At 40.3% G+C, this 22502-nt stretch overlaps 1 protein-coding gene across 11 annotated transcripts in view; it reads right to left on the bottom strand.

Annotated features, from left to right (window-relative positions):
• The window catches only part of CELF4 (CUGBP Elav-like family member 4), a 730638-nt gene that overhangs the window by 623277 nt on the left and 84859 nt on the right, over positions 1-22502 (bottom strand). For all 11 annotated transcript variants that reach the window (XM_069774870.1, XM_069774868.1, XM_069774865.1 and 8 more), the window contains exon 2: positions 14865-14947. In XM_069774870.1, the coding sequence (XP_069630971.1) occupies positions 14865-14947 (83 nt within the window). The remainder of the gene's footprint in view (positions 1-14864; positions 14948-22502) is intronic.

Here is a 22502-nt window from a genome sequence, read left to right as displayed (position 1 = left end):
CAAGTGAAGCTGGGCTTTGGACAGAGGAGAGCAGGTGTCATGCTTCTGGAGAGAAGTAGATTTCACCATCTACCCCAGAAAACACCATTCAGAACAGAAAAGATTCAGTGAAAGCATCTCAGAGCAGCTCTGGGCATGGAATTTGAAGCAAATAATTCCTTTACCTACATGACCTGACTTCAAAGCCTGTTGTGAGGCATAAGTGAAATTAAATTGGGGTGTCTCCTCCTTGTTTCCAGTTGTCTCACCAGAAGCGACTGAGGCTTGACTGAGGCTCAGTGCTGAAACTATACTTGAGGGCTAGAAACAGATGCTGATCTACAAAAAGGTAGACACATCAGGACTCCTGGGCCACCACACTGCTCTGGGCACTGATCCAGAACTGGTAGGGCAAGATGCATGAGGCAGTCAAGGCCAAGAGCCATCCTTAAGTGTGAACAGGTCAGGGGTGGGTGCAGGTCTGTGACAGCACATGAACTTTTCTGGTGTGGGTGGACAGGGTACAGATGTGGCAGGGAATCTCAGTGTTAAGACAATGCAGATAGGACCTATTCTGCATACAAGCAGGTGCCTAAAATCTGTGCACTTGTGAGCAGCATGAGAGGCCTTGGGCAGACAGCACTAAAAGGAAGTTACCTAGATCCACCTCTTTCATATGCAAACGTGCCATTCTCTCATCTCTCCCCAGGACACTGTTCCTGCACAAAAAAAACCAACATGCAACCTCCCAATGAAGTAATAGAAAGAAAAAAACTAAATTCCCCTTGACAAAAACACTCCTTCCCTTCTCACCCAGATAGGGAAGATGACACATATGATCAAGCAAGACAATGTGAATGTTCCACATTTTCCCTGTGCTGATTGATGCTAGAGTAACTTTGAGGAGCCTTGCTCCCTGCTAACCAGCTTCCCTTTCTGTGCCCTTTGGTGACATGTGGTGGAACATGACAGGCATCTTGTATTATGTCTTGGAGAGAAGCAGAGAAGAGAGAAGCGAGGAATACTTAATACAATGCAGAGGTTCAGTGCAGTGACAATAGTCTCTATTATTCTTGACATGACCCTAATAGAAGCATGGGGCTGTTTGTAGGATGCCTCTTTTTATTGAAAAGTATATCTGACCCAAATTTTATTACAGACGTCAAATACAGTATAGACAAGTACAGCATGAGTCTAAGAGAAATTCTCCTTTCTTTTTTTTTTTAAAAAAAAAGAAAGCAATAGTAAGAATGTCACTCTTCCCTTATTTATTTTCAGGTCAATCATGAGAAAGAGAAGAGAGACAGCCCCTTTCTGAAAGGCAAGAATCATCCTGAGCCATCACCTTATATTGGAAGAAAGATTTTCCCTCCCAACAGTTATCATCCTTTGTCAGCATCACAGGAACGTCTAGGACACTGTAGTCAAAAGCAGGAGCTGTCACTGCTAAGCACTGTACACAAACACAAATGCATATGAAAAGAAAAATCCTACTCTGGAGAACTCTAAATGTCTACTAATCAAAGAGATAACAGCGGGGCGAGGTTAATTAGCTCCATTTTGTAGGTAGGATATCAAGGCAAAGGTGGGTTCATTGACTTCTGTCACATAGGCAAGTATTGAATCTAGATTTCTTAAATCCTGGTTCTGATTCAGCCCTCAAAACAGCATTTTATCATAGGTATTTTCTCTCTACACTTTCTCACAGCCTCACTTTCCCATCTAAAGGAAGACAAAGGAGGCCAGTTTTGAGATAGATAACTGAGGAGCTGCCAACTTCTTAATGAAATCTGAGGTCAGCTACAGTAAACTCCCAGTCTGTATGCCTAGTCTCCTCTTGTTACAGCATGTCAAGACCCTATATATTCTTCTTAAAATCAATCAAGTCTAGTATTTTGCCTCAAGGATCCATATAAAAATCTTCACCCACTTCAAAAAAATTCCTTAGTATTTCAGGTAAATTACCTAGTAATATCTGTAAGAATAGAGGGGAGGAGAAAATAAAGGAAGCACATGTGCAAACGTTGTCTTCAAATAGCCAAGAATCAGGTGAGTAGGAAACTTAATTGGGGTGGGCAGAGGAAAGCCAGTATCTGTTCTCTTCTTGGTTTGAATTAGGTAAGGCAGGGAATTTGTATCAGGGAAGCTCCATATGTCAAGCAAATGTCATGCCTGCCTGTTTGGGTTGATTTCTGCTTTACTGGCCCTTTCATTTGAACAAGAATTTTCTAACAGATCCAAAAACTCATTCTCAAATAAATGCATGACCAAACCCACCATGATCCCTCAAATGGAAAGGTCTTGAATTGACATTTTCTAGAGAAAATACTTCCATTAAAAAGAAAAAAAATCAAACATAAGGCCCTAGAAAGACTCTTATGCATTATCAAGCACACTGTCTAGGCTACGACAAAAAGAAAAGAAAATAAAAAGAGACAAAAAAAAAAAAAAAGGAGCCAGATCATGAGATGACGGAGACTAGTAGACCTCCGAGCCAAGACAGCAATGCTGTTTTCTTCTAGATATGCAGAATCAGTATATAAGCACAGCATTTGGGAAGCACAAGCATTGCATATTAGTGTTATCATTGCAAGTGTGAGGGAAACTGACCCAAGCACACTTAAGACTTCTTAAGGAGAAATCAGGGTTAGGAGTTTTATTTGCTTCAGTCAAAAGAGAAATGGTATGAACTCTTCATTCGGAAAATAAGCCTTTCCTTACAGGTTGAAAAGTAATTTTAGGATGGACAAACTGATATACGTGGTAACTCACACTCCAAGTTCAAAAATGAATCCAGGTTTTCGCAACTGGATGAACTAGTGATTTTAAGTTTGCATGATAGATACTATGGACTTACTGGTTTAGGATTGCTGTATATCACTGACCTGGCCACTGCTTCAGAAGCTAAACCCACTTACAGAAAAGCAGTTTTCTGTAAGTGGAACAAGAAGAAAATTGGAACACAGCTTCTATAAATCTGATAGTGGACAGAAAGAAAAGGATTGGGTGTGCAAGCAGATTAAAGTAGTTGTACATTGATGTGATCTGCAAATGGATGGCTGCACAGTCACTATACGCTAAATGAAGTTAGTTGCTAACTGTTGCTTTAATTGTAATTTTATTGAAGCAAATACTCCATGACTAAAGTTTTTCTGGGGAGAAAAAACTCCAGCTGTCTTCCCCAAGTACCTGGGTTTTGATGAAATTTTTCTGGGGAATTGTTTTGTTTGTGCGTGTGTGTGCGCGTGCATGCACAGGCTACTTTCTAGAGGATGATAGAAAACAGCAATATTTCAAGGGAAAAAAATTTAAAAAGATAATTTTCTCTGATGGAATAAATGCTTCCATTTTTAAACTATTTTTTTAAATGCTGTTGAGTCCACCTGGTACAGATCTGATTTTATCCCGGTTGATTTAAGTGCTTAAAAAATGAAGTAAGAAAAAAAGGGTCATTCACTTCGATTAAAAGGGCATTAGGCTAGATTTCAAAAAGTCACAGGGTAGCATATCATCTTAGTCTAAGTTCAAGGTTAGAGCTGGTATTAAAAGCCAAAGCAAGTGAAATCAAGAAGGTTGCTGTTGAAGTTGGCTCTTATAATAGTGTCGGCTTCTGTTCAGAGCTCTCTTGGCCTCTGGACAAGATACTACAATTCAATAACAGCTAGCAGAGACTTTCTAGGACTCTCAAGGATGTTTTCCGAGACATAAACGGAGAGACCTCCAGTGGCTCTGATCTGTATCATCAAGCCACCATGGATAGGTGCAAGACTTCAAGCAACATCTCAGAAGCAGTCCTGGCTGACTGGATGGGCTATGAATAACCATAATAACAACGATTATAAAGAGTGTTTGCACATCAGTGCGAAAGAATGAGGAGCAAAGAGGATAAGTGTGACTCTTAATCTTCAGCTATCTGCATAGGAAAGTATGATTAATAACTACAGAGGCTTAACATAACCTCCTCAGATAACGAGTGAGGTGGCCTTCTCCGAGTCCTGATTATCCTCTTCTAATGGGCTTCATTTATTGCGTAAACTAATAACCAAGGCCTAAGCACTGCACACTCCAGGGTCTGCAGAAAAAACACTGGGCCCAAATGTGATTAAGTTGGTGAAGACTGCCCAGCAACACAGTGTGTTGCTTGAGCTTGGGGGGCGGGGACCAGGAGGAGGGAAAGAAAAGCAACGTATCCTGCAAAGAAATGAAGCAGAAAGTAGCAGAGATCTGCCTTTTAGTGTTGATCTGCTGGCCTAAATCCTGTGTCTTTCAACTAGTATTGCTATGAGTTTCTGGCTGGAATTTGTGGAAAGCCAGAATACAGCCTCAAGGTACTAATACCAAGAAAGAGAGGCATTGGTAATGAGGGGATCTGATTGCAATGCTATCCAGAAAGTCAGCAGCATTGCCAGATCTGGAGAGTAACTTGAGTTGTCAGTCAGAGTTTCAGTGCTGGAGAGCAAAGAGGCACTCAAAGAAAGCTGGATTCCCCAAAGTGAATGAGTTCAACAACACAACCCTGGCCCAGGAAAAAAAAAAAAAAAAAAAAAAAAAAAAGAAATGACCTTCCAGCTCCCCTGGCTGTATCTCTAAAGTGCAAGCACAGCTGAAGGGAGGCAGCTTTACAGGGCATCTAAAGAAAGAGGCTAAGATTCTCATTTGAGCTGCACTGATGTAAAGAAGCTTAAACTCTGCAAGAGTCCACAGAGTTACTCTGAATTTACACCCAACAGACAAGAGTACAGAATGAGAGCTCCCCCTCACTTGGAAGCATATTTCTTAGCTGCACAATGAACATCACATTAGATTATCCAAACTGAAATAATTGTAAATACCCGATTTATCTGGACCCATTTGTGCTGTCTGCTTAATTGTTGCACTTCACTCAACAAGGACAATGAAATTAGTTTGGACAGGCTCACTTTAGAGGCATTACCACTGTGCTAAGGCAGCTTGGGTTCAGAGTGCTGATGGAAAAGGTTTAAGGCTCAATAGAATAAAATAAAAGAGAAACACAAAGCAATACAGATAAATTTGGGACCTCCACTGGGACATGAGGTGCTGTCTTTGAAAGGTGCCACATCTGTATTTTTCTCTTTGTAGTGTATCCACATTTGTAGAGCCTGTACTACGGTTTCCAAAAACCATACAGAGCCCCCCAAATATATGCATTTTCTCAGGATCTCCTCAGCAGCAATCTGCTTGTTGGATGCTAGTGACATGTTGTGCCCAGCTTCCCCAGGAGTGTCTTAGCCTCTACCCTCCCAGGTGAAAATATGTGTAATATCAAGCAATGTGAAGGTGCAGTGGTAGAAAAAGTAACAAGCTGGGAGCAGCAGGCTGCTACCACCAAAACAGGTAGCCTGCAAGGCTCACCCTCCCACACAGAGCCCCCACCTCCCTTCCCCTGTGCAGGATAACATGGGCACAGAAATCAACCCCTAGACACTCCCCAGTTGCTCTAAGGAAGAACTGGCAAGGGAACACTGCATGAACAACCCTTTCCTGGCTGCTTTGGTTCTCTTGGGCAACAGGAACATACACTGAAAAGCTCACATACACTAAGCCTCCTAATTTCAAGAAACATCAGATTTACAACAAGCCAACTATGCTATCTATGTACGTGTAGTGTCACAAAACATGAAAAGGAATAGTAACCCAAGTCTCTCCCTTCGTCTGGAAAAAATATGTGATCTCCCAGGCAGAAGTAGTTGGGAAGCACAGTGTTCCTCCTCAGCAGCTGTAATCTCAACTCATTTCACCAGGCAGGCATTACATGAACACAGGGTAATGTTTCCAGCAAATCTACAAAGGAGATAAGAGATGGCAAGGACAGATGTACAGAGTGAGACGGGATGGAGGAGAAAAGGAGAAAATGCTGTTTGGCCAGAAATGAGGCACTAGTGTGACTTTATTGAGAAAGGACACCACAAAGTAGAGCAAAAGACAGAAGCAATTTCTCAGATGTTTACCAAGGAAGATCTTGACAGTAAGTCAGCCATAAATAAAAAGACCCAGAATGCTATTCCATTGACCAAAGCTATAAATGAAATCAGAAGCTCATGCCAGCATGTCTTATAAGTTACTTATTTACCATGCAAAGTCATTATAGTGGCATAGAAATGACTGAGCCATTCACAGAACAAGAGAAAAATAAATTCACTCCATCTGTTTGAAGGAGCTACCTGAGCTTGGAATGGATTAGTTATAGCTGGACAAGACTTGCTCTGCCAAAACCTGCCTACAAAGCCAGTGATCAAAACAGTAATTTTTTGCAACATGCCAAACAAAACATGCACTAGAAAGTAGCAGAGGCATTGAGGATTGTAATTTACCATACCTAAGGGAAAAGGAAAGGAACAACTTCATTCTAGCACCATAGGATTAATTTGGTGCTGAAAATGTATGCATATCAAGGTCAAAATATGGTACAGAACTCAAAGGATTTTGAAGGCACAGGTTTTTAAAAGGAATTGTATTTTAAAAAGATGATTTTTTTTTTTTTAAAGGGTGACATGGTGGGAAGGGGAGGGGAGAAAAAGTATGGGAAACAAGATATAAGAAGTTCCCATTAAAGAGAAAAATGGGAAATGCACATTTCTTCTTTGAAAAATAGGTTAGGCTTAATTTTGTCCTTGTACTTACAGAAACTAATCAGAGAGATTTGACATTGCTGGGAACCTGCCAAGTGCAGCAACTCGTACATGCAGTGCCACTGTAAGTCTCTCACTGCAGCTACTCAACAGAGCAAAGTCACTTCAGATACCTACTTGCCTGAACTGATAGTGCAATCTCATGGTCAGTCATTCCCCACTACTTTCTGCCTGCCAAAGTAAGAGCACAGCAGAAGTGAAGCACAGAAGCTAAATGGGTTACATCACGTCAAGTCCTATCAAAAGTTATCCGTAAGTGGAGAGGTGGGACATCTTCTGCCACTCCCAAAAGCATTCCAGCTCAGCTAGTTCTTTGAAAGGTGTTCTTAACTTTAAGCACAGAATTAAGCTTAATGCACGAATCATGCTCTTAGACTATTTAATACAGGATACACAGCTTTTTTAAAAGATCTGCAGCCAGTGGCTAGATTTCACATGGTAAGGCTTGCAGTCCTGTCTACACTGCAACTGAAAGTCTGTTTTCAACATGCATAGATGTTCCTAACCTACATAGCGTAAGTAGCACTAACACAAATAATGTTTCAGGCAAGATTCAAGTCCTTATTGTATAATCACCCCCCAAGGAATTACAGTCATGGAATACAGTTGCTGCACAGCATTCAAGTCTGTGGTTTCATGTTTTTGTTTCTATTATGCATGTTATTTAAATTAAACTAGACCAAGACACACCTCTATGGGCTTCAATGATAATACTTTTGGTGGCAGACATACATACCTGATCCATCACTCTTGTGTATGGTCTTCAACCCTTGTACTTTAAAAAAACCCACCCAAACTACTATTGTCTCACTGAGTATCTGAAGGATTTAAAGACATGTACACACTGCACAAAGAAACACAGAGCAGACAGCTTACCCCAATGTAAGCTATGAGTAGTCCAGCTGCCACTGGTAAACCTATAGTATAGGTGGGCATATTGCCAAAGGTGGAAGTCCAAATCATATAACTATACAGCATTTTCATCTAAGTGCTTTATTGAAAGCTTACATTATCCTTGCATTACAGATCACAATCAGCACATGCTTCTCCATTACTGTACAGTGCAAATACGGGAAGTGGGTGTTTATGGAAAGGTTAGCCTATGAACAATGACCCCTGAACTAGGTAATGTCACACGGTATCATCCATATGACTGGAGAGATGACAAGTAAATTGACTGTTAAAGTGTACCTGTTCTTCTCTTCTTCTGTTCTGTGACTGAGGACATGGGATGAGAAATGAAGGTTTACTGCTTGCAAATTATTCCTGGGCATATCCCATCACCACTTGAATCAGTAGGGCGATGCAACTAGAAACCCCAGTGTTTAGGGTACGTTAGTATCTAATGGCTAACACTGTTGAAACACCAAGACACCAACCATCTTTCATTCCTGTAGTTTGGAGCTGGGACCTCTCTCTAGTAAAAAGCCTGTGGGAGCTACTGAATGGCCCAGCAGGTGTCAGGGATGCTCAGCGTTTTGTGAGATCAGATATTTGGATGCAAAGATTCTTGGTAGAAATATGTTTCCTCATTTAGAGCTATGGTACGGTTCACGATGACATCATTTCAGCAGTGACAAATATAGCTGAGTCTGCTCTTTCCTATGCCATATAAATCCCTTGACCTCAATCAGATCACTGCTGATTTACACTTGTGTAAATGAAGTCAGAATCAAACCCATGGCATTCACAAATGTAGGCCAGAGTAAGCATTACTCACAGACAAGAGACAACCCTTCAGAGGAAGGAAAAAAAGATCATTTTCATGCAAATATCCTTAATAATAAGGAACAAGAGATAGAAATAAGAGTATGAATGAAATGCAATCAAGAACTGCTCCGAGATCAGATTTGCTTCTAACTTTATGATGCTGCATCAGCTGCTCTTAAAGTAGCTTAAGCCCAAAATTTGACCTACCTGAAACTTGTTATATATAATTTTTCATCAGGGATCTGTGAGCTAACTCAATCCTTAGGCTTGGCTTTGAAGATAGCTGAAGGTGCTCAGCTACTTGCAGGATCTGAAAAGGTTTGATTACTGTGTTCTGTGAAAATGGAAACTTTTTTTTCTCCGAGATCCAGGTTTGCCCTCAAATCGTTACACATTATCTATTTATTTATGCATAAACAGTGGCATTATGGTTTGGAGAATAGGGGCCCTTTGATGGGAGGTAAGCTTGACTAGCCTATGGGAGTTTACTGCTATGCATATAAATGAGGCCATACATACAAATATGCAGAACAGACAAGTGAAAATATACAGCATCTCTTTAAAATGAAATACTTTGATTGCTCCAATCACAAGAAGTTGTAAAACTACCCTGAAGAATTAACAGCCTCAGTACATGCTAACTACATCCATCATAAATTCGTCTTTAGTTTCTGTTATCATATCACTGTCTCTTGGGACCCCCAGTCCTGTCATCATTTGCCCTTTATAATTTATTCAGCTTGTACTTGCCTGAATCCTTTCTACTTATCATTCATCTTTACAGTTGTACATAAAATTAGATTGATCCTCCTATGGCAGACACGTCAGAGAGAAAAGTTGTCATTGAATAACACATAAAGCAATGAAGGTCCAGCAAAAGCTTTTGTTGAATAACGTGGAAATCATCCTTTGAGAGTCAAAAGGTGTCAAATTAGGAAGACAAGACAATGCTACCTTAATAAATTTTTTTTTTTGCACACCATTTTTTAATTGCCACCACGTCTCAAACACAACTGAAAAGCCTTGTTCCCATTTTGCATATCAAGCCAAGCTTGGTTAGCCACCACAAATGTGATGAATACACCAGTCTCAGCTGAGATAACAGCATGCATCCAACACACTGGTTCTATCAGAATGCTTGCACTGTATCCTTTTCCTCCAAAGCTCTTTGGACTGGGTGGCACAGAGAGAGTTTACTTTGTATTCTAGAGGCTACTGTATAGGGATACAGAAGCCAATCTTTAACTAGTGAAATGGAACTTTAATGTTTACCAAGCAGATAGGACCCAGGTGTTTCATCTCATCTGGTGAACAGAACAGCACTGTCAAACTACAGGGGTTTTTAGCAAATGGAAAGCGCATATAGTTTCCCTACCTCTTTTGTCCCCTCCTTTCCCTAAAGCAAGATCCAAAAGTCCTCTTACTGGCTGGTCAGTCAGAAGGAGGAAACAAGGGGTTTTAAAAAACATAATAAATCTTTTTAACCATGACATTGACACCCAAAGATTTTAAAGCACTGAAGAATTTCTACAGGACTGGTTTTTGCAAGTCTCTTACCTCAAATCTGTTTTTATTCCTTTTCATCTTCATTTTTAACTTCAGAAAACAGACATGTTTCTCCCAAGGGAACAATTAAATGTGTTTTCTTTCAAAATCTAAAGGGCATGGTGAGCAGGCTGTGTGTTCAAGCAGGCTACTTTAATCAATGGAACCCATCCAGCCTGCCACTGCTGACCAAATTGCAATTTACATTGGCAGAGAAAACTTTTGAAATGGGAAGGTGTGGGAATAGAATACCATTTTTGGCATAACAGTGTGCAGGCTGATACGTGGTTTAATGGTTTTCTAACAAGCTTTTGGAAAAAGCTTTGAAACATTAAAAAAAAAAGACAATAAGACTGTAAAATTACAGCAAGGTCTGCTTGAATAGTGGAATCTATGCTATATGCGCAAAACTTCTGAAGTCCACATGACACTTATGTCTCATTTAAGACTTATTACAAGGATTCAAGATGGGCTAGATTTTGCAAGACACCCTTCTCCCCTCCCCTGGCATGCTCAGGTGTCTTTCCTCACATATACATACGAATTTGAGCCAGATAAGACCAATAACATTGAAAAACTTTTTTTTTTTTTTTAACTAAGCATAACTTTATTTGCATTAGACAAGGTTTTTCTGTTTGTTTAAAACTGGATTTAATATGAGTTTTATGAGCTCACCTGTCTTCTAATGTTACAGATGCATATTTTTGCATACAATGAATAAAACGGAATGCATTTTTTCTAGATGGCAGAAGAGACAAAGGATATCAGAACAGTTAGGAAGAAAACTAATTAGGTTATGGACTGAGAAATTTAGCATACCAGTAGACCACTCTCCCTTTCAAGAGGAACACATACAGTAAGAAAACCCAGTCTATTTCCCAGCCTGAATAAGCCCTGCAGATTGCTGAGGTTAACAGTTTCATAGCTACTTAATTTCATAGTTATTCTTTGCAAGTCTTACAGGGAGGTTTTAATATTATGCAAAGAGGCAGTGCCTCCAACCAAGTATACATGGACTATTCATTCCCATTGCCTGAGAAAGCCACAAAGAACTAGAGGAAAAAAATGCCTCTGTGCTTATCATACATGAGCTCAGTTTATTTGTGCTATAAATAAAAGTAGATCTTGATAGTGTAATTACATTTCTCAGCATTATCCTCTGCCATTTGCTTCAGAAAGAAAAAAGAAAGGGGAGAAAAAGTTGCGTTCACTATAATTTGTAATCAAAATGACTACGCTTAAAACATAATTTTATTTCTCTGATTTCATTTCCTGTGGAGCTTTGTGGGGCAAATAGATAATATTATACCAAATCTGCAGGCAGATAATTCTCACATCCCCTGCACTGTCATTGTCTAGATCACTTTTCCCCCCTCCCCATGCTTTCCCCAAGACCTTGGGCTGTGTTTTTGATATTACATTATCATTGAGAGATATATCGGCATCAGAAATCCCAAGGGTGAATCAACTTTTACTTTCTCTACTTTCTCTGTCCTGCTCCCCCAAATTACTCTTCCTTGCCTAATTTGCTTTTTATAATGTTGGCGGAAAAAAAAAAAAAAAAGTGGTTTCCCACTATGAAGGATTAGCGCAGATTATGGTGAACAGTGTTAATTATAGGTAGGGAAAGAGAATAGTGCATCTCTCCAATCTGTTCTTGATTTCCCCCGTGTCTGGCTGGCTGGTAATAAGCCTCCTTTAATCTGGCAGTCCCCTTGGTGAAATCAGCACCACGGACAGCAATATTGATTGCTTCTGAGAAACCATCACAGCTGCTCAACCAAATTACCTTTGATATGTGACCTTTAATGTAATTACTGCAACATCAAAGCATTTCTATAAATTATTAAAGAACTAATATACTTCATCATCCAGCTACTCTATTATATGTAAAATAAACAATCACAAGTAAATGCTAGAATTTGAATTGTCCGACACTCGCAAAGTGCTTTTTACACATACATACACACCCTGCTACGTTAACCTTCTGTTTTAGGCAAGACAATTTCAAACTGTCCAAAACAGCCTAATTCATTTAGATGAAGAGGATCCAACTAATAATTTTATGTTTTACATTCCATTCTAGTTGCTTCAAAATATCTATCATGATTCCTTCCCGCCCCAAAACAAAGTGCTGTAAAGACTTTATTAATCAACACATACTTGCTTGGAAGTCTTTTGATTATTCCACAAGATGACTTTATGTCCCACATATAACATAGAAATATGTGAAACATATTTCTGTCATCTTACAAAGCACATCCAGAAAGTAATTACTGTAAAATATGTGCATGTAGCCACTCCACTAAAACCAAAGTGATACATAGCTAAGAGGCAAGGCGTCTGAATCTGGACACAAACTCCTCATGCCTCACTATTTCAATATATTAGCATTCATGTGCATATTATTAAAAATGACTCAACTCTGTGTTTTATAATACAAAGAACACAAACAGCAATATTGCAAGAGCAGGCAAATACACAGTTTACTGGGGGATGGGAAAGAAGTGTCTTGATTCAACGGCTCACCGTAGTAATATTTTCTTTTTTTCTATACCAGCATTGTTAATTATTTTTGATACCTCCTCAGTAGCACTGTTTGTGTCACAGACAGTAGAGGGTCAAGAGAAGGTGTTATATATGTGTCATTTGTGAACTCATGTGGATGAGGACTTAGACCCCTGACCTTATGAGTGCTTTTTATTTTATGGTGATGAACTATGCTTGGTATTGTTGGTGCATGTTATCAAGAACAGTCAGGTAAGTCATAAATAATTCTCTGCTACTCACATAGGAACCATAAAACAGTATCCAGGCATAATAGTTTATCAAGAGGCAAGGCTGGTTTCCTTAAATAAACTACAGTGACATCATTCAGAAGATGAGTTCAGAAACTTGGCAGAAAGCTGTATGCAGAGGGTTTGCTGGTGGAAAGTAAACCTTTATCCTGAGACAAACAGAACTGGAAATGAAAGGGACGGGAGAAGTCAGTGCTCAGAACTCTCAAAAACCTCGTTGCTATTTTAGACAGAGGATTCACTGTTCCCAATTCAATCAGATCCTGATGTGTCACCTCAAAGTGTAAAACAAAACAAAAAAGCCTTCTGAAGTCAGTGTGGTCAGTATGGGCTATATGTGATAGAAATGACGTAAACCAAGGAAGGAATGTTTTGCCTGTGGTCTAGAATCAGTCAGTGTAACCTCTGAAGGAAGTCTTGATCTTAATGCAAAAGCCAGTTGAATTTTGTCACTGTCCAAGACAACAGTTTTGACTTCAAGAGTTTTGTGATTTAAAATCTCTAAAAAGCAGACTGAGATTCAGAACTGTAGACATATAAAGAAGTAATTAAAAAAAAAAATAATCCTAAATTGTCACTTGCCCTCCCTCCCCAGCTCTGAGCCCTCAGTCTCACTGACCCACTGTCTTCATGAAGGTATTCCCATCATACAACTTCAGGATGAGATTTTAACCCTATAGAGTTCCATATGCAAGTGAGTGGTCTGGTTCCTAATGAAGAGAGCAAACAGTCTCAGTGAAAAAACCTGGAATTCCAGTTAGTATCTTTTAAATACACAAACACCTTATTCATCACAAGCATATCTCTAGTTTTGATAAATACATATTTGATTTCAAGCATATTTCAGAAAAATTCAGGTAAAATGTTACCCAAAACATCCTTATTTGAAATATTTTCAATTATTGTACATCCAGTTCTATCGTTCCAAGGAGAGAGAAGTAAAAAGAAAACAACACCTGTTGAAAAACCTAAACCCCAACAAGACTCAAGTTACTCTCAATCTGTGGTTAACGATTTTCTAGAAAAAAAAATAATTCAGAGGGAGTTGTCAGCTGACAGAAATGTATTTTTAGGGAATGAAGTATGTATATATTTACATAAGGTATGGCCTTTAAAGCAAAGATAGATGTAGATGAGCAACTGCGTGGGCATTCCATACTGGCAAGGTGGCATAAAGATAGGTAAATAGACCCAGGATGATGGAAACAAGCAGAGCAGAATGAACACTTTCTTCAGCAACATAGAGCAACTGACGTGTCTTACGTTTTGTAGAAAGGTAGGTTATGGGTACACAGGACTCAGTCAGTCAACAACAGCTAATAAAGGCAGACTTTTGGATCAATTTCCTCTCAGTTTAGATGCAGCCTAGAACCCTCAGGATCCCACTCGTAATTACTTGATCACTGACTTTTGTGTCATTGTGAAACTAGCCCTATTCTAGCCACAGGAGTACTGCACTCGGCTGTTTCCAATCCATGTACCCTGGCTGAATCTAAATAGTGTCTCTCTCTCCCTCCTCCCGGTTACTGCTAAACTGGAAACCCATCCCAGCAGGGCAGGTCTTCCCCACATAATGCTGATTCTATTTTTAGTTCTGCTTGTGTTGTCTGAACCTTAGATCTTGCTCATGTGAATAATTTTCCTCATTATCTTGTGTTCGTCTCTCCTCTCTCTCTTTTCTCCTTGTCTCACCGCCTTTCCAATCTGCTACAGCTGCTTGAATACTAAAGTAACTGAGTCAAACCACTTTGTCATCAGGAATATGTTTTCATTCTGTGATAACTCAATAATGTGATCTGTTCCTTGATTTCTTGCTGCCACACCTTGCTTCAGAGAAGAAAAATAGTAAGAGGTAGCACCTGGTAAGCACTTCAAATATTTCATTGTAATAGTCAGAATCCTAAAACCTTTCCTCAGCTGAGTGAGGTTGGTAGAATCCAGCCCATAACCAGTTAATTACTGTTTTCCTGACTCCTGATAAGAGCAAAAAGCTTTTCATTTTGCGCCTGGAAACTGTTTGGGTGGGTTGGTGGTGTCTTCATTTTATTAGCACAATGCAAATAGTGAATCATCCAAGCAACCAGAGACATTATGCTCCAAACCCAAGATGAGAACTCCATATGTAACCCATTTTAGATTAAAAAAAAAAAAAAAAAAAAAAAAGTTAGCAATCTGGACTCACCCCTGGCAGTGTCTTCTGTTCATGCAGTGCACTCTGGGCCTTTAGAGCAGACTCCCTTTCGCAGTATGTTAGGAAGGCACAGCCTGTAAACAAAAGGCAAAACCTCAGTAAGAGCAGCACTTCAGAAGGGATCTGTTTAAAATTGAGACAGAGCAAACCACTTTCCCATCATCACCCCATTCCCTGTAAAACAATCATAAAAATCTCTCCGTAGTAGGTCAGTAGCAAAGAGTCAAGAAACGAAGCTAGCATCACTTCCTCTGAGCCCTGGTGAAGAGTGAGCAACAGTGTGGCTATGAGTGTTTATTTTTGTTTGAATACATGCTTAAGTGTCAGATACAGAGGGTTGTACAGGATTAGTGACCTCAATGAACCCACATAGTGGCAAGGTGGGGCATGAGCTCCCAATCCCACTCCAGCAGCAGCACTGGGAACAAGCCCCTTACTGCCATATCACGCTGAAGGTCTCATGCCCTTCTTTTGTACCAAGTACTTCAAGTAAAGGGCATACAAGGACTTGGGACTTCCTACTGCAGAGGACTACGCCTATTGTTTAGCCTGACTTGCATCCACAAGTAGTCTCCCTGTTTGCACCACACCAGAAAGCCACCACCCTGCACTTGCTGCTGCAAGGGGTCATTGGCTTCCCGCCATGCATACAAAGACTATCACAGCAAAGCCCAAACAATCAATCCAAAACATCCATGTTGCTTTACAGATCATTAGAACTCCAGCGATGCTCCAATGGATCATGTCTTTGATTCTTCCAAAAAGTTGTCTTAACTACAAAGACTAAAGCCCTGTCACGGTAAAGCAGAGCAAAAACCGTGCTCTGCCTTCTCTCCCTACCTCCATGCTCACTTTCTGGTAAAACTGGTCAATGTTGCAACATCTTACACCAGTTATGTGTGTGTTTGATATGATCAGGTTATTCCTTCTTACTGCAGTATACTGAAAACCTGCCAGTTCCTGCAGCAAAAGAAGTGCTTGTTATGCAGAGGACATTTTCTCTGAAGTTACTACAGAATGTCTGCAACCTTGCCAGCTCCTTGAAATGGAGGTATCATATCTTTCAAGGTTCAGGCAGCATGTCCATCAAACTGTAGGCATCTTCCAAGAGCAGCACAAGTACAGAGAGACTGCTGAAGAAACAAATACGTCCCATAACCTCATCTTGACCAACCCACCTTCACCCCACGCATACAAAAAAAGTGTGCAACAGGTGCGTAAACAGTAGACTACGAACTTTTTTTCAGCTCTGATCACCACTGCGGTCTTTTTGTCCATACAGGGTTCACTGTTTTATCCAATTTGGTTCCTTAGACAATATTACAGAAGAAATAGACACTTGTTCTTTTCTTCTTTACAATGTTTTTAACAGATTAGTACGCACAAGAGACTAGGGAGATTTTTTTTCTATAAACACATATATATATTTTTTCTTAAAGACTGTCTTGTTGAAGTTACCATACTCCTCTCACAATGAAGCCACAAGCTGGATGAATGTTCCAATTTGGCATGGAAATAAACCCTATTTTTTGCCCTATTTCTTACCCTATATTGCTTTCTGAAGGTCTTGTTCCTTTCAGTTTATTCAAGCCAATTACATTTATTATGTCTCAATAATTGAGACTCAGAAGCAGAAGTTGACAAGCAAGGAAGGAGACTGAACAACAGCAAAAGTTTGCATACTCTAATTGGAATTATTTGGATTCGTCCCCCTCTAACTTTAAATGGATGAGTTTTCAGTCAGTCTGCATCTACCAGAGAGGAGGAAAAAACTGTGGCAGAGAGTTTACAGCTAGGAGAAGTAATGGATTGAAAAGGATCCTTAAAAGTCACCCATAGCTTGATAATCAAATGGGAAACTATGCTTAAATTTAATTTGAGTGCTAAATCACAGCCTGAGAGCTCTCTGTTGACTAGACACAATAAGAAAGTCTTCCTTCAGTAGCAGACGTGGAGCAGCTGATACAGTCTAATTAGGCACATCATAGTGCACTGTTATAGAAATAAACTATGCAGTGTAAAGCTCCCATAATGATAGCTATATTTTTCTCCTCCTTGTGATGGCCATGATGACAGTTCCGGGTAACAATGTCCTGCATCTCCTACCATATGACTGTAATTCAGACTGAGTAGACAGAAGACTACTCCTCTCTGAAGGAGTAAAGTTTCCTTCCAAGATCCACATAAAGTGGGGGACAGGTTCTCATCAGGGAGAAACCTCTGTTAAGTCCTCTCCAGACATGTTTGTAGAAGTGGTAGAAGTACCAAATTCCCAGAAACACTACTTAGTAGAATTCATCCAAACATCACTGATTTCCCAAACAAGGTGTTAAGGACAGAAAGACTTTGAACAGAAAGGAAGAAATCTAGTCTCTCATATGGCCAGGCAAAGAAAAACCATGTTTTTCAGGGACAAAAAATGTTTTGTGGAGGTAATTCTTTTTCTCTTGCTCCTTAAAAATGTCATGCACATGAATTACACTCTATTCCACTATTGTGGGGCAAAAAGTAATTTATTTAGGAAAAATAATACCTCATTTATTTTAAGTAAATCCTGGTAAGAAGTTCCACCCCTGCAATGGCCAGCTGGAATAAAGTAGAGCTTAATGTTCATAATAGGCCTTAAACTTGAACTTCAAATGGCTAGTTCATAGGTTTCTTTGTCTTGCCTTTACTTATTACAAGACGACTCTAAAAGGCACAAAGCCAGCATCAGCTAGAGTATTATTTTTCAAAAACATGAACATGTGGCTTGTCATAAAACAATACATATTATTCCATCCTGAAAAAATTTCCCCATTTCAGCTCCTTGTGCATTAGGACAAAAGGCAGTAAGATTTCTTGCCCCTCCCGCCCCCTTCCTTAGGAACATCAAAATGCTTGATCTGTCCTTTGTTTTGTGATGCTTAAAGGAATTACAACTGTATCACCTCTTTCAGGTGTTACTTTTCTTAGACTACATCTTCCAATGTGCATCCATATGACCCCTCCAAAGGATTCTTCCTTCCTGGAGACCGTTGCTTAAAGAACAGAACACTGAACACTCAGGTTAACACTACAGGCTACAACACCCTAAACAACTGAGTCTTGAAATAATGTCATATGAAGCAGCTATTATGGGTTTTACAGAGAAAAGTCAAGCTGGTGAAAAAAGTTATTTTTTTCCACTTTGATTTCCCAGATGGAAAACAATTTCAGAACAATAAATTTTCCCCACTGAAAATTTTGATTGTGTACAGAACCACTTATTTGACTGGAAAAAAACCCAAACCAAAACAAAAAAAACCCCAGCATTTTGATAGTAAACTCTTAAGTAGCTCAACTTAACAGTTCACTTGCCATCAGCTGTTTGGACTGGATGTGAATCTGATTTCTGGGAGAAAGGCTTCATATTCCATTACAAATCATTTGCACGATCCAGCCCCATGGAATGGCCTATGTTCAACAGTATAATGAATATTTCTGAACACATCTCAAGGAAAGATAGAGTGAAGGCTATGCATTATTTCTGTCGTTTACTTGCATGGGTGATAATGACTGAGTACAATGCTTGAGAATTATATCTGAATTTGAACAAAAAAAATCTAATTGACTAATTATTGATAATGAAGGACTTGCTCCTAGCTGTTCCTAATTTCAATTCCATTTGTCTCAAACATGCCAAGTTTTCCAGACATATGTCAATCAGCTAAAAGATGCTTTGTTTGGACTGTGTCTTTCCAGCTGTGCATTTGCTACCAGTGGACAGCTCTTTGGGCTACTGCATAAACATCTGGAAACTCCCAGCTGGCAATTAACTCTCAACCTATTGAACTTCAGTCTCTTGGAAACATGAGGACATATCAAGTGGTCTCCTGGGAAACAAGGTTGTTAAAGAGAAGGGGGAAACAAAAACAAGAGCTTGAAATGAAAAAAAAAAAAAAAAAAAAAGCTCTATTTTAATTTTACCTCCAGGGAATTCAATAACATAAATAATAATTGCATGGAATACAGATGGATAATGATCACACTTACAGCAACTTCAACCCCACAGTAAGCCTCCTGAAGATTTTGCACAAGCCTGAGAGGCAAAACAGTCCAGAAACACATTCTGAGCTGAACAGAATAATTCTGGAAACAAAGAACTATTTTACCCCACCAGTTCATCCTGGGACAAATGAAAACAGAGTCTTCTCACTTGACATCTCAGTGCTTATCACTTCAGTGAATCAGGTGACTCTCAGCCACTTTAAACCAGATAAGTACTTCTGACCAGCTGAAAAGCACTGGTCACCTAACTCAAATTTACCTATTTAAAATTAGTTATCTAAGGGTTTACCATCAATGACAAGATATTAATTTGACCTAGTATACAGGAGAAGAGTAAAACTCTGGAGAGGCCTATCCTCTACATGAGGTATAAAAGCCATGCACAGCTATCTCAGGTGCAGGCTTTTAGCTTCAAGGTTGCATGTTCACAGCATCAGATTCCACCTGCCACCTCTAACCTCCCAGTTACCTCAAGTATATGCATTATCTGTACCTTAATTAATCCTTGTTATATAAGGTGGGGACATGAAGGTGATGCATACTGGAGATATATTAATAACTGTAATTAAGGGCTTTTTCCCCCTTTCTTGTTTTATTCTGGCAGGCAGCCACAGGTATCCTGGCATAGTTTCTCCTCTTTGCCCATTGTTTAAATCAAAGAACAAGCGCTTAGTGACTTATGACCCTTTCTTTGCATGATGTGTTTTTGTGACATCTTATGATTTTATTAGAACTACATAACCTCACACAAAACATGCCTTTAGCTTTTCCATGTACCTAGATCCAGAGGCATTGTCTAAAAGCTAGACTATAACCATGATAACTTGCAGGTATTTGCTGTCTGTCTGAACAAGATGCTAAAGGTCCTGTCAAAATCTAATGAAAAGTTACTTACACTCTTCAACAGGATTTGGGGAAGGGGCCTGCTGAGGTTTAAGGCCAGTTGGTAACAAAGCACCATGAAGCCACTAGCTCACTCCTCCCCACCCTGGCCCCAGTGGGATGAAGAGAAAATATAAAGAAAAGCTTGTGGTTCGAGACAAGGACAGGGAGGGATCACTCACCACTTATTGTCACAAGCGAAAGACAAGTGGGAAGAAAACAAAATCAATTTAATTTACTACCAATCAAATCAAAACAAGGGTAAAGGGAAGTAAAACCAAATCTTAGAATACTTGTCCCCCACCCCTCCCTCCTTCCCTGCTCAGCCCCACTCCCGGTTCTCCGGTTCTCTCTCCCTCCTCCCCCCGGCGGCGGCGCAGGGGGACGGGGAATGGGGGTTGGGGTGGGTTCCTCCCCCCTTGTCTCTGCCGCTCCTTCCTCCTCAGGGGGAGGACTCCTCACTCGGCCCCTGCTCCACCGGGGGGTCCCTCCCGCGGGAGACAGTCCTCCATGAGCTTCCCTGGCGTGGGGCCTTCCCGCAGGCCGCAGTCCTCCAGTCACGGCCTGCTCCAGCGCGGGCTCTCCCAGGGAGCGGCGGCCATCTTGGGGGGCATCCATCCCCCTGCTCCCCCGCTCCTCCTCCCCTCCTTCCTCACTGACCTCGGGATCCGCAGAGGGGTTCCTCTCACATTCCAATCTCCTCCCCCACCACAGGTTCCCCTTCTTAAGTACATTCTCCCAGAGGTGCGACCACCATCACTGATGGGCTCGGCCTTGACCAGCGGCGGGTCCAACTTGGAGCCGGGGAAGCTTCTGGCAGCTTCTCACAGGACCTGGCCCTGCGGCCCCTCCCCCGCTACCAAAACCCCACCACACAAACCAACCCAAAATGGGACCCTTAATCTTTCTGGGCCTGTTTACTCTTTGGCATTATGAGGGAAAATTATAAAGTTTTTTAGGTGTTTTAAGACTCTTAGATGAAAGCCAAGAGTTAAGCAGATTCCGTGAGCTCAGGGGTGTACATCCAGTCAAGGGGAGAACTTTCATGCAACTCAGCAGAACTATGCAATTACACCAACATAAAATTAGGTTCAGGATTTGACCTATCATCTATGGTCTCTCTTGGAAGAATCCTTGGTTCAGTCACTGACCTCAGCTAAATTGGTGATAATCTAGAACACTTAGGATAACCCTAGGTTTTGAGAAGTCTAGCTCAAGTGGTCTAAGCCAGTTTTTTTTCACAAATATTTGTGATTGTAGAGTATGCACTCAACCAGTTGTTACAGCTAAGCTGACAGGCAATAACTTCTGAAACTACAGCCCATCTGATACCTGTACATGTAACCAAAATCAGGATCTCTGCCCAAGAAGAGATAAAACTATCACAAGGCTGTCAGTTTTTTGTTGTTTTTTCAAGTCAATTAGCTTCATGCTTTTAGTTACAATAATATGCATTGACTTTAACAGTGAGGTTTCCTAAATTGGCCTTCCTATGTTATTTTATGTTAGACTCCTGTATAGTGCATGAACTGGTGTAGAAGACACTGTTCTGTTAACGGTTATGCAAGAAAGAAGAAAGAAATCAATTCATAGCATCTACTGCTTTTCCCCTACCACCTTTAATGTACCTAATTTCCCAAAACCCCAAGGCAGAGAAGCCAAGGGCTTTACTCCAGCAGTATGCTATGGAGTTCAAGAAAGCAAACTGCAATTCAAACACAACTATTCAAGACCTTCATGCTGTTTACAGAAAACAGAGGAGAATAATAATATTGCATGCCTTAGACCACATACTAGTGGTCATGTTGCCACTTAAAAATAGCTACAGTCTTGTAGAGGAGCTGCTTTGAGATCAAAAAAACCTTGCATCTCTGGGAAATAGGAACTCTCAACTGGTCACAGGTCTGACCATCTCATTTAGCGATGCTTCAGTCTCTCTGTGCCCTAATTGCCTTTAAAACATTTAGACCAATGTGTACAAGTTATCTGTGATGGACCAGAGATCTGTCCCCCATCTTCCAAGCTCTAGGTTTCTGTTTAAGAGAGCTCTTCCTCTGAAAATAAAACAGTTCCTTGTTTCAAGGTTCGGGGATCTGTTACGCAGAGAAAGATTGTAACACTTAAGAAAGCTCCTGCCTTAAAATCAACATCTCAGATTACGTCTCCCAGCTAGGATTTCAAAGTGAAAAAGAAATCTTTTTTCCCTTTAACTATCCTAGCTCTACATGTCTGGTTTTGAAACAATTCTCATTTGCTCTGTCTACAGTGGACTGCCCAAGGTTTAATCACTTGAGGGTTTCAGAGATTGAGCTGAATTTTCTTGAGGGGGACACAATCAATAAAGACTTTTGGAACTGGAAATGTTTTATCCAATTTCTTCATCTCTTTCTCTCTCAGTGATTAACTACCTTCTGACGAAAGTTAACATCTTTTGCTGGTAAAGAACATTCACTCGGCTAGAACTTTCTTTTTCTCCATCTCCCCTGCTGTACAACTACTGAACACTAACTGTTTAGAGAAAAAGATAGGAATAAAAATCTTCTCAGATATCAGCTTCCCTGTCAATTATATTGCAAGGCAGATTAACATCCGAAATGCCCTGCTGTGTGGAATGCTAATTTTCTTTTTCCTCTTATGTTATTTTTCCATTAACTATTATGATGCTGTCATTTTCCTACTATAGATAACTTGATAGGGGTCTGTATGTAAAAGCATCCA

This window comes from Haliaeetus albicilla, chromosome W (assembly GCF_947461875.1).
Source record: "Haliaeetus albicilla chromosome W, bHalAlb1.1, whole genome shotgun sequence".
Taxonomy (NCBI): Eukaryota; Metazoa; Chordata; class Aves; order Accipitriformes; family Accipitridae; genus Haliaeetus; species Haliaeetus albicilla.
Note: the sequence above shows the minus strand (reverse complement) of the source record. Positions and strands in the feature narration are given on the sequence as shown.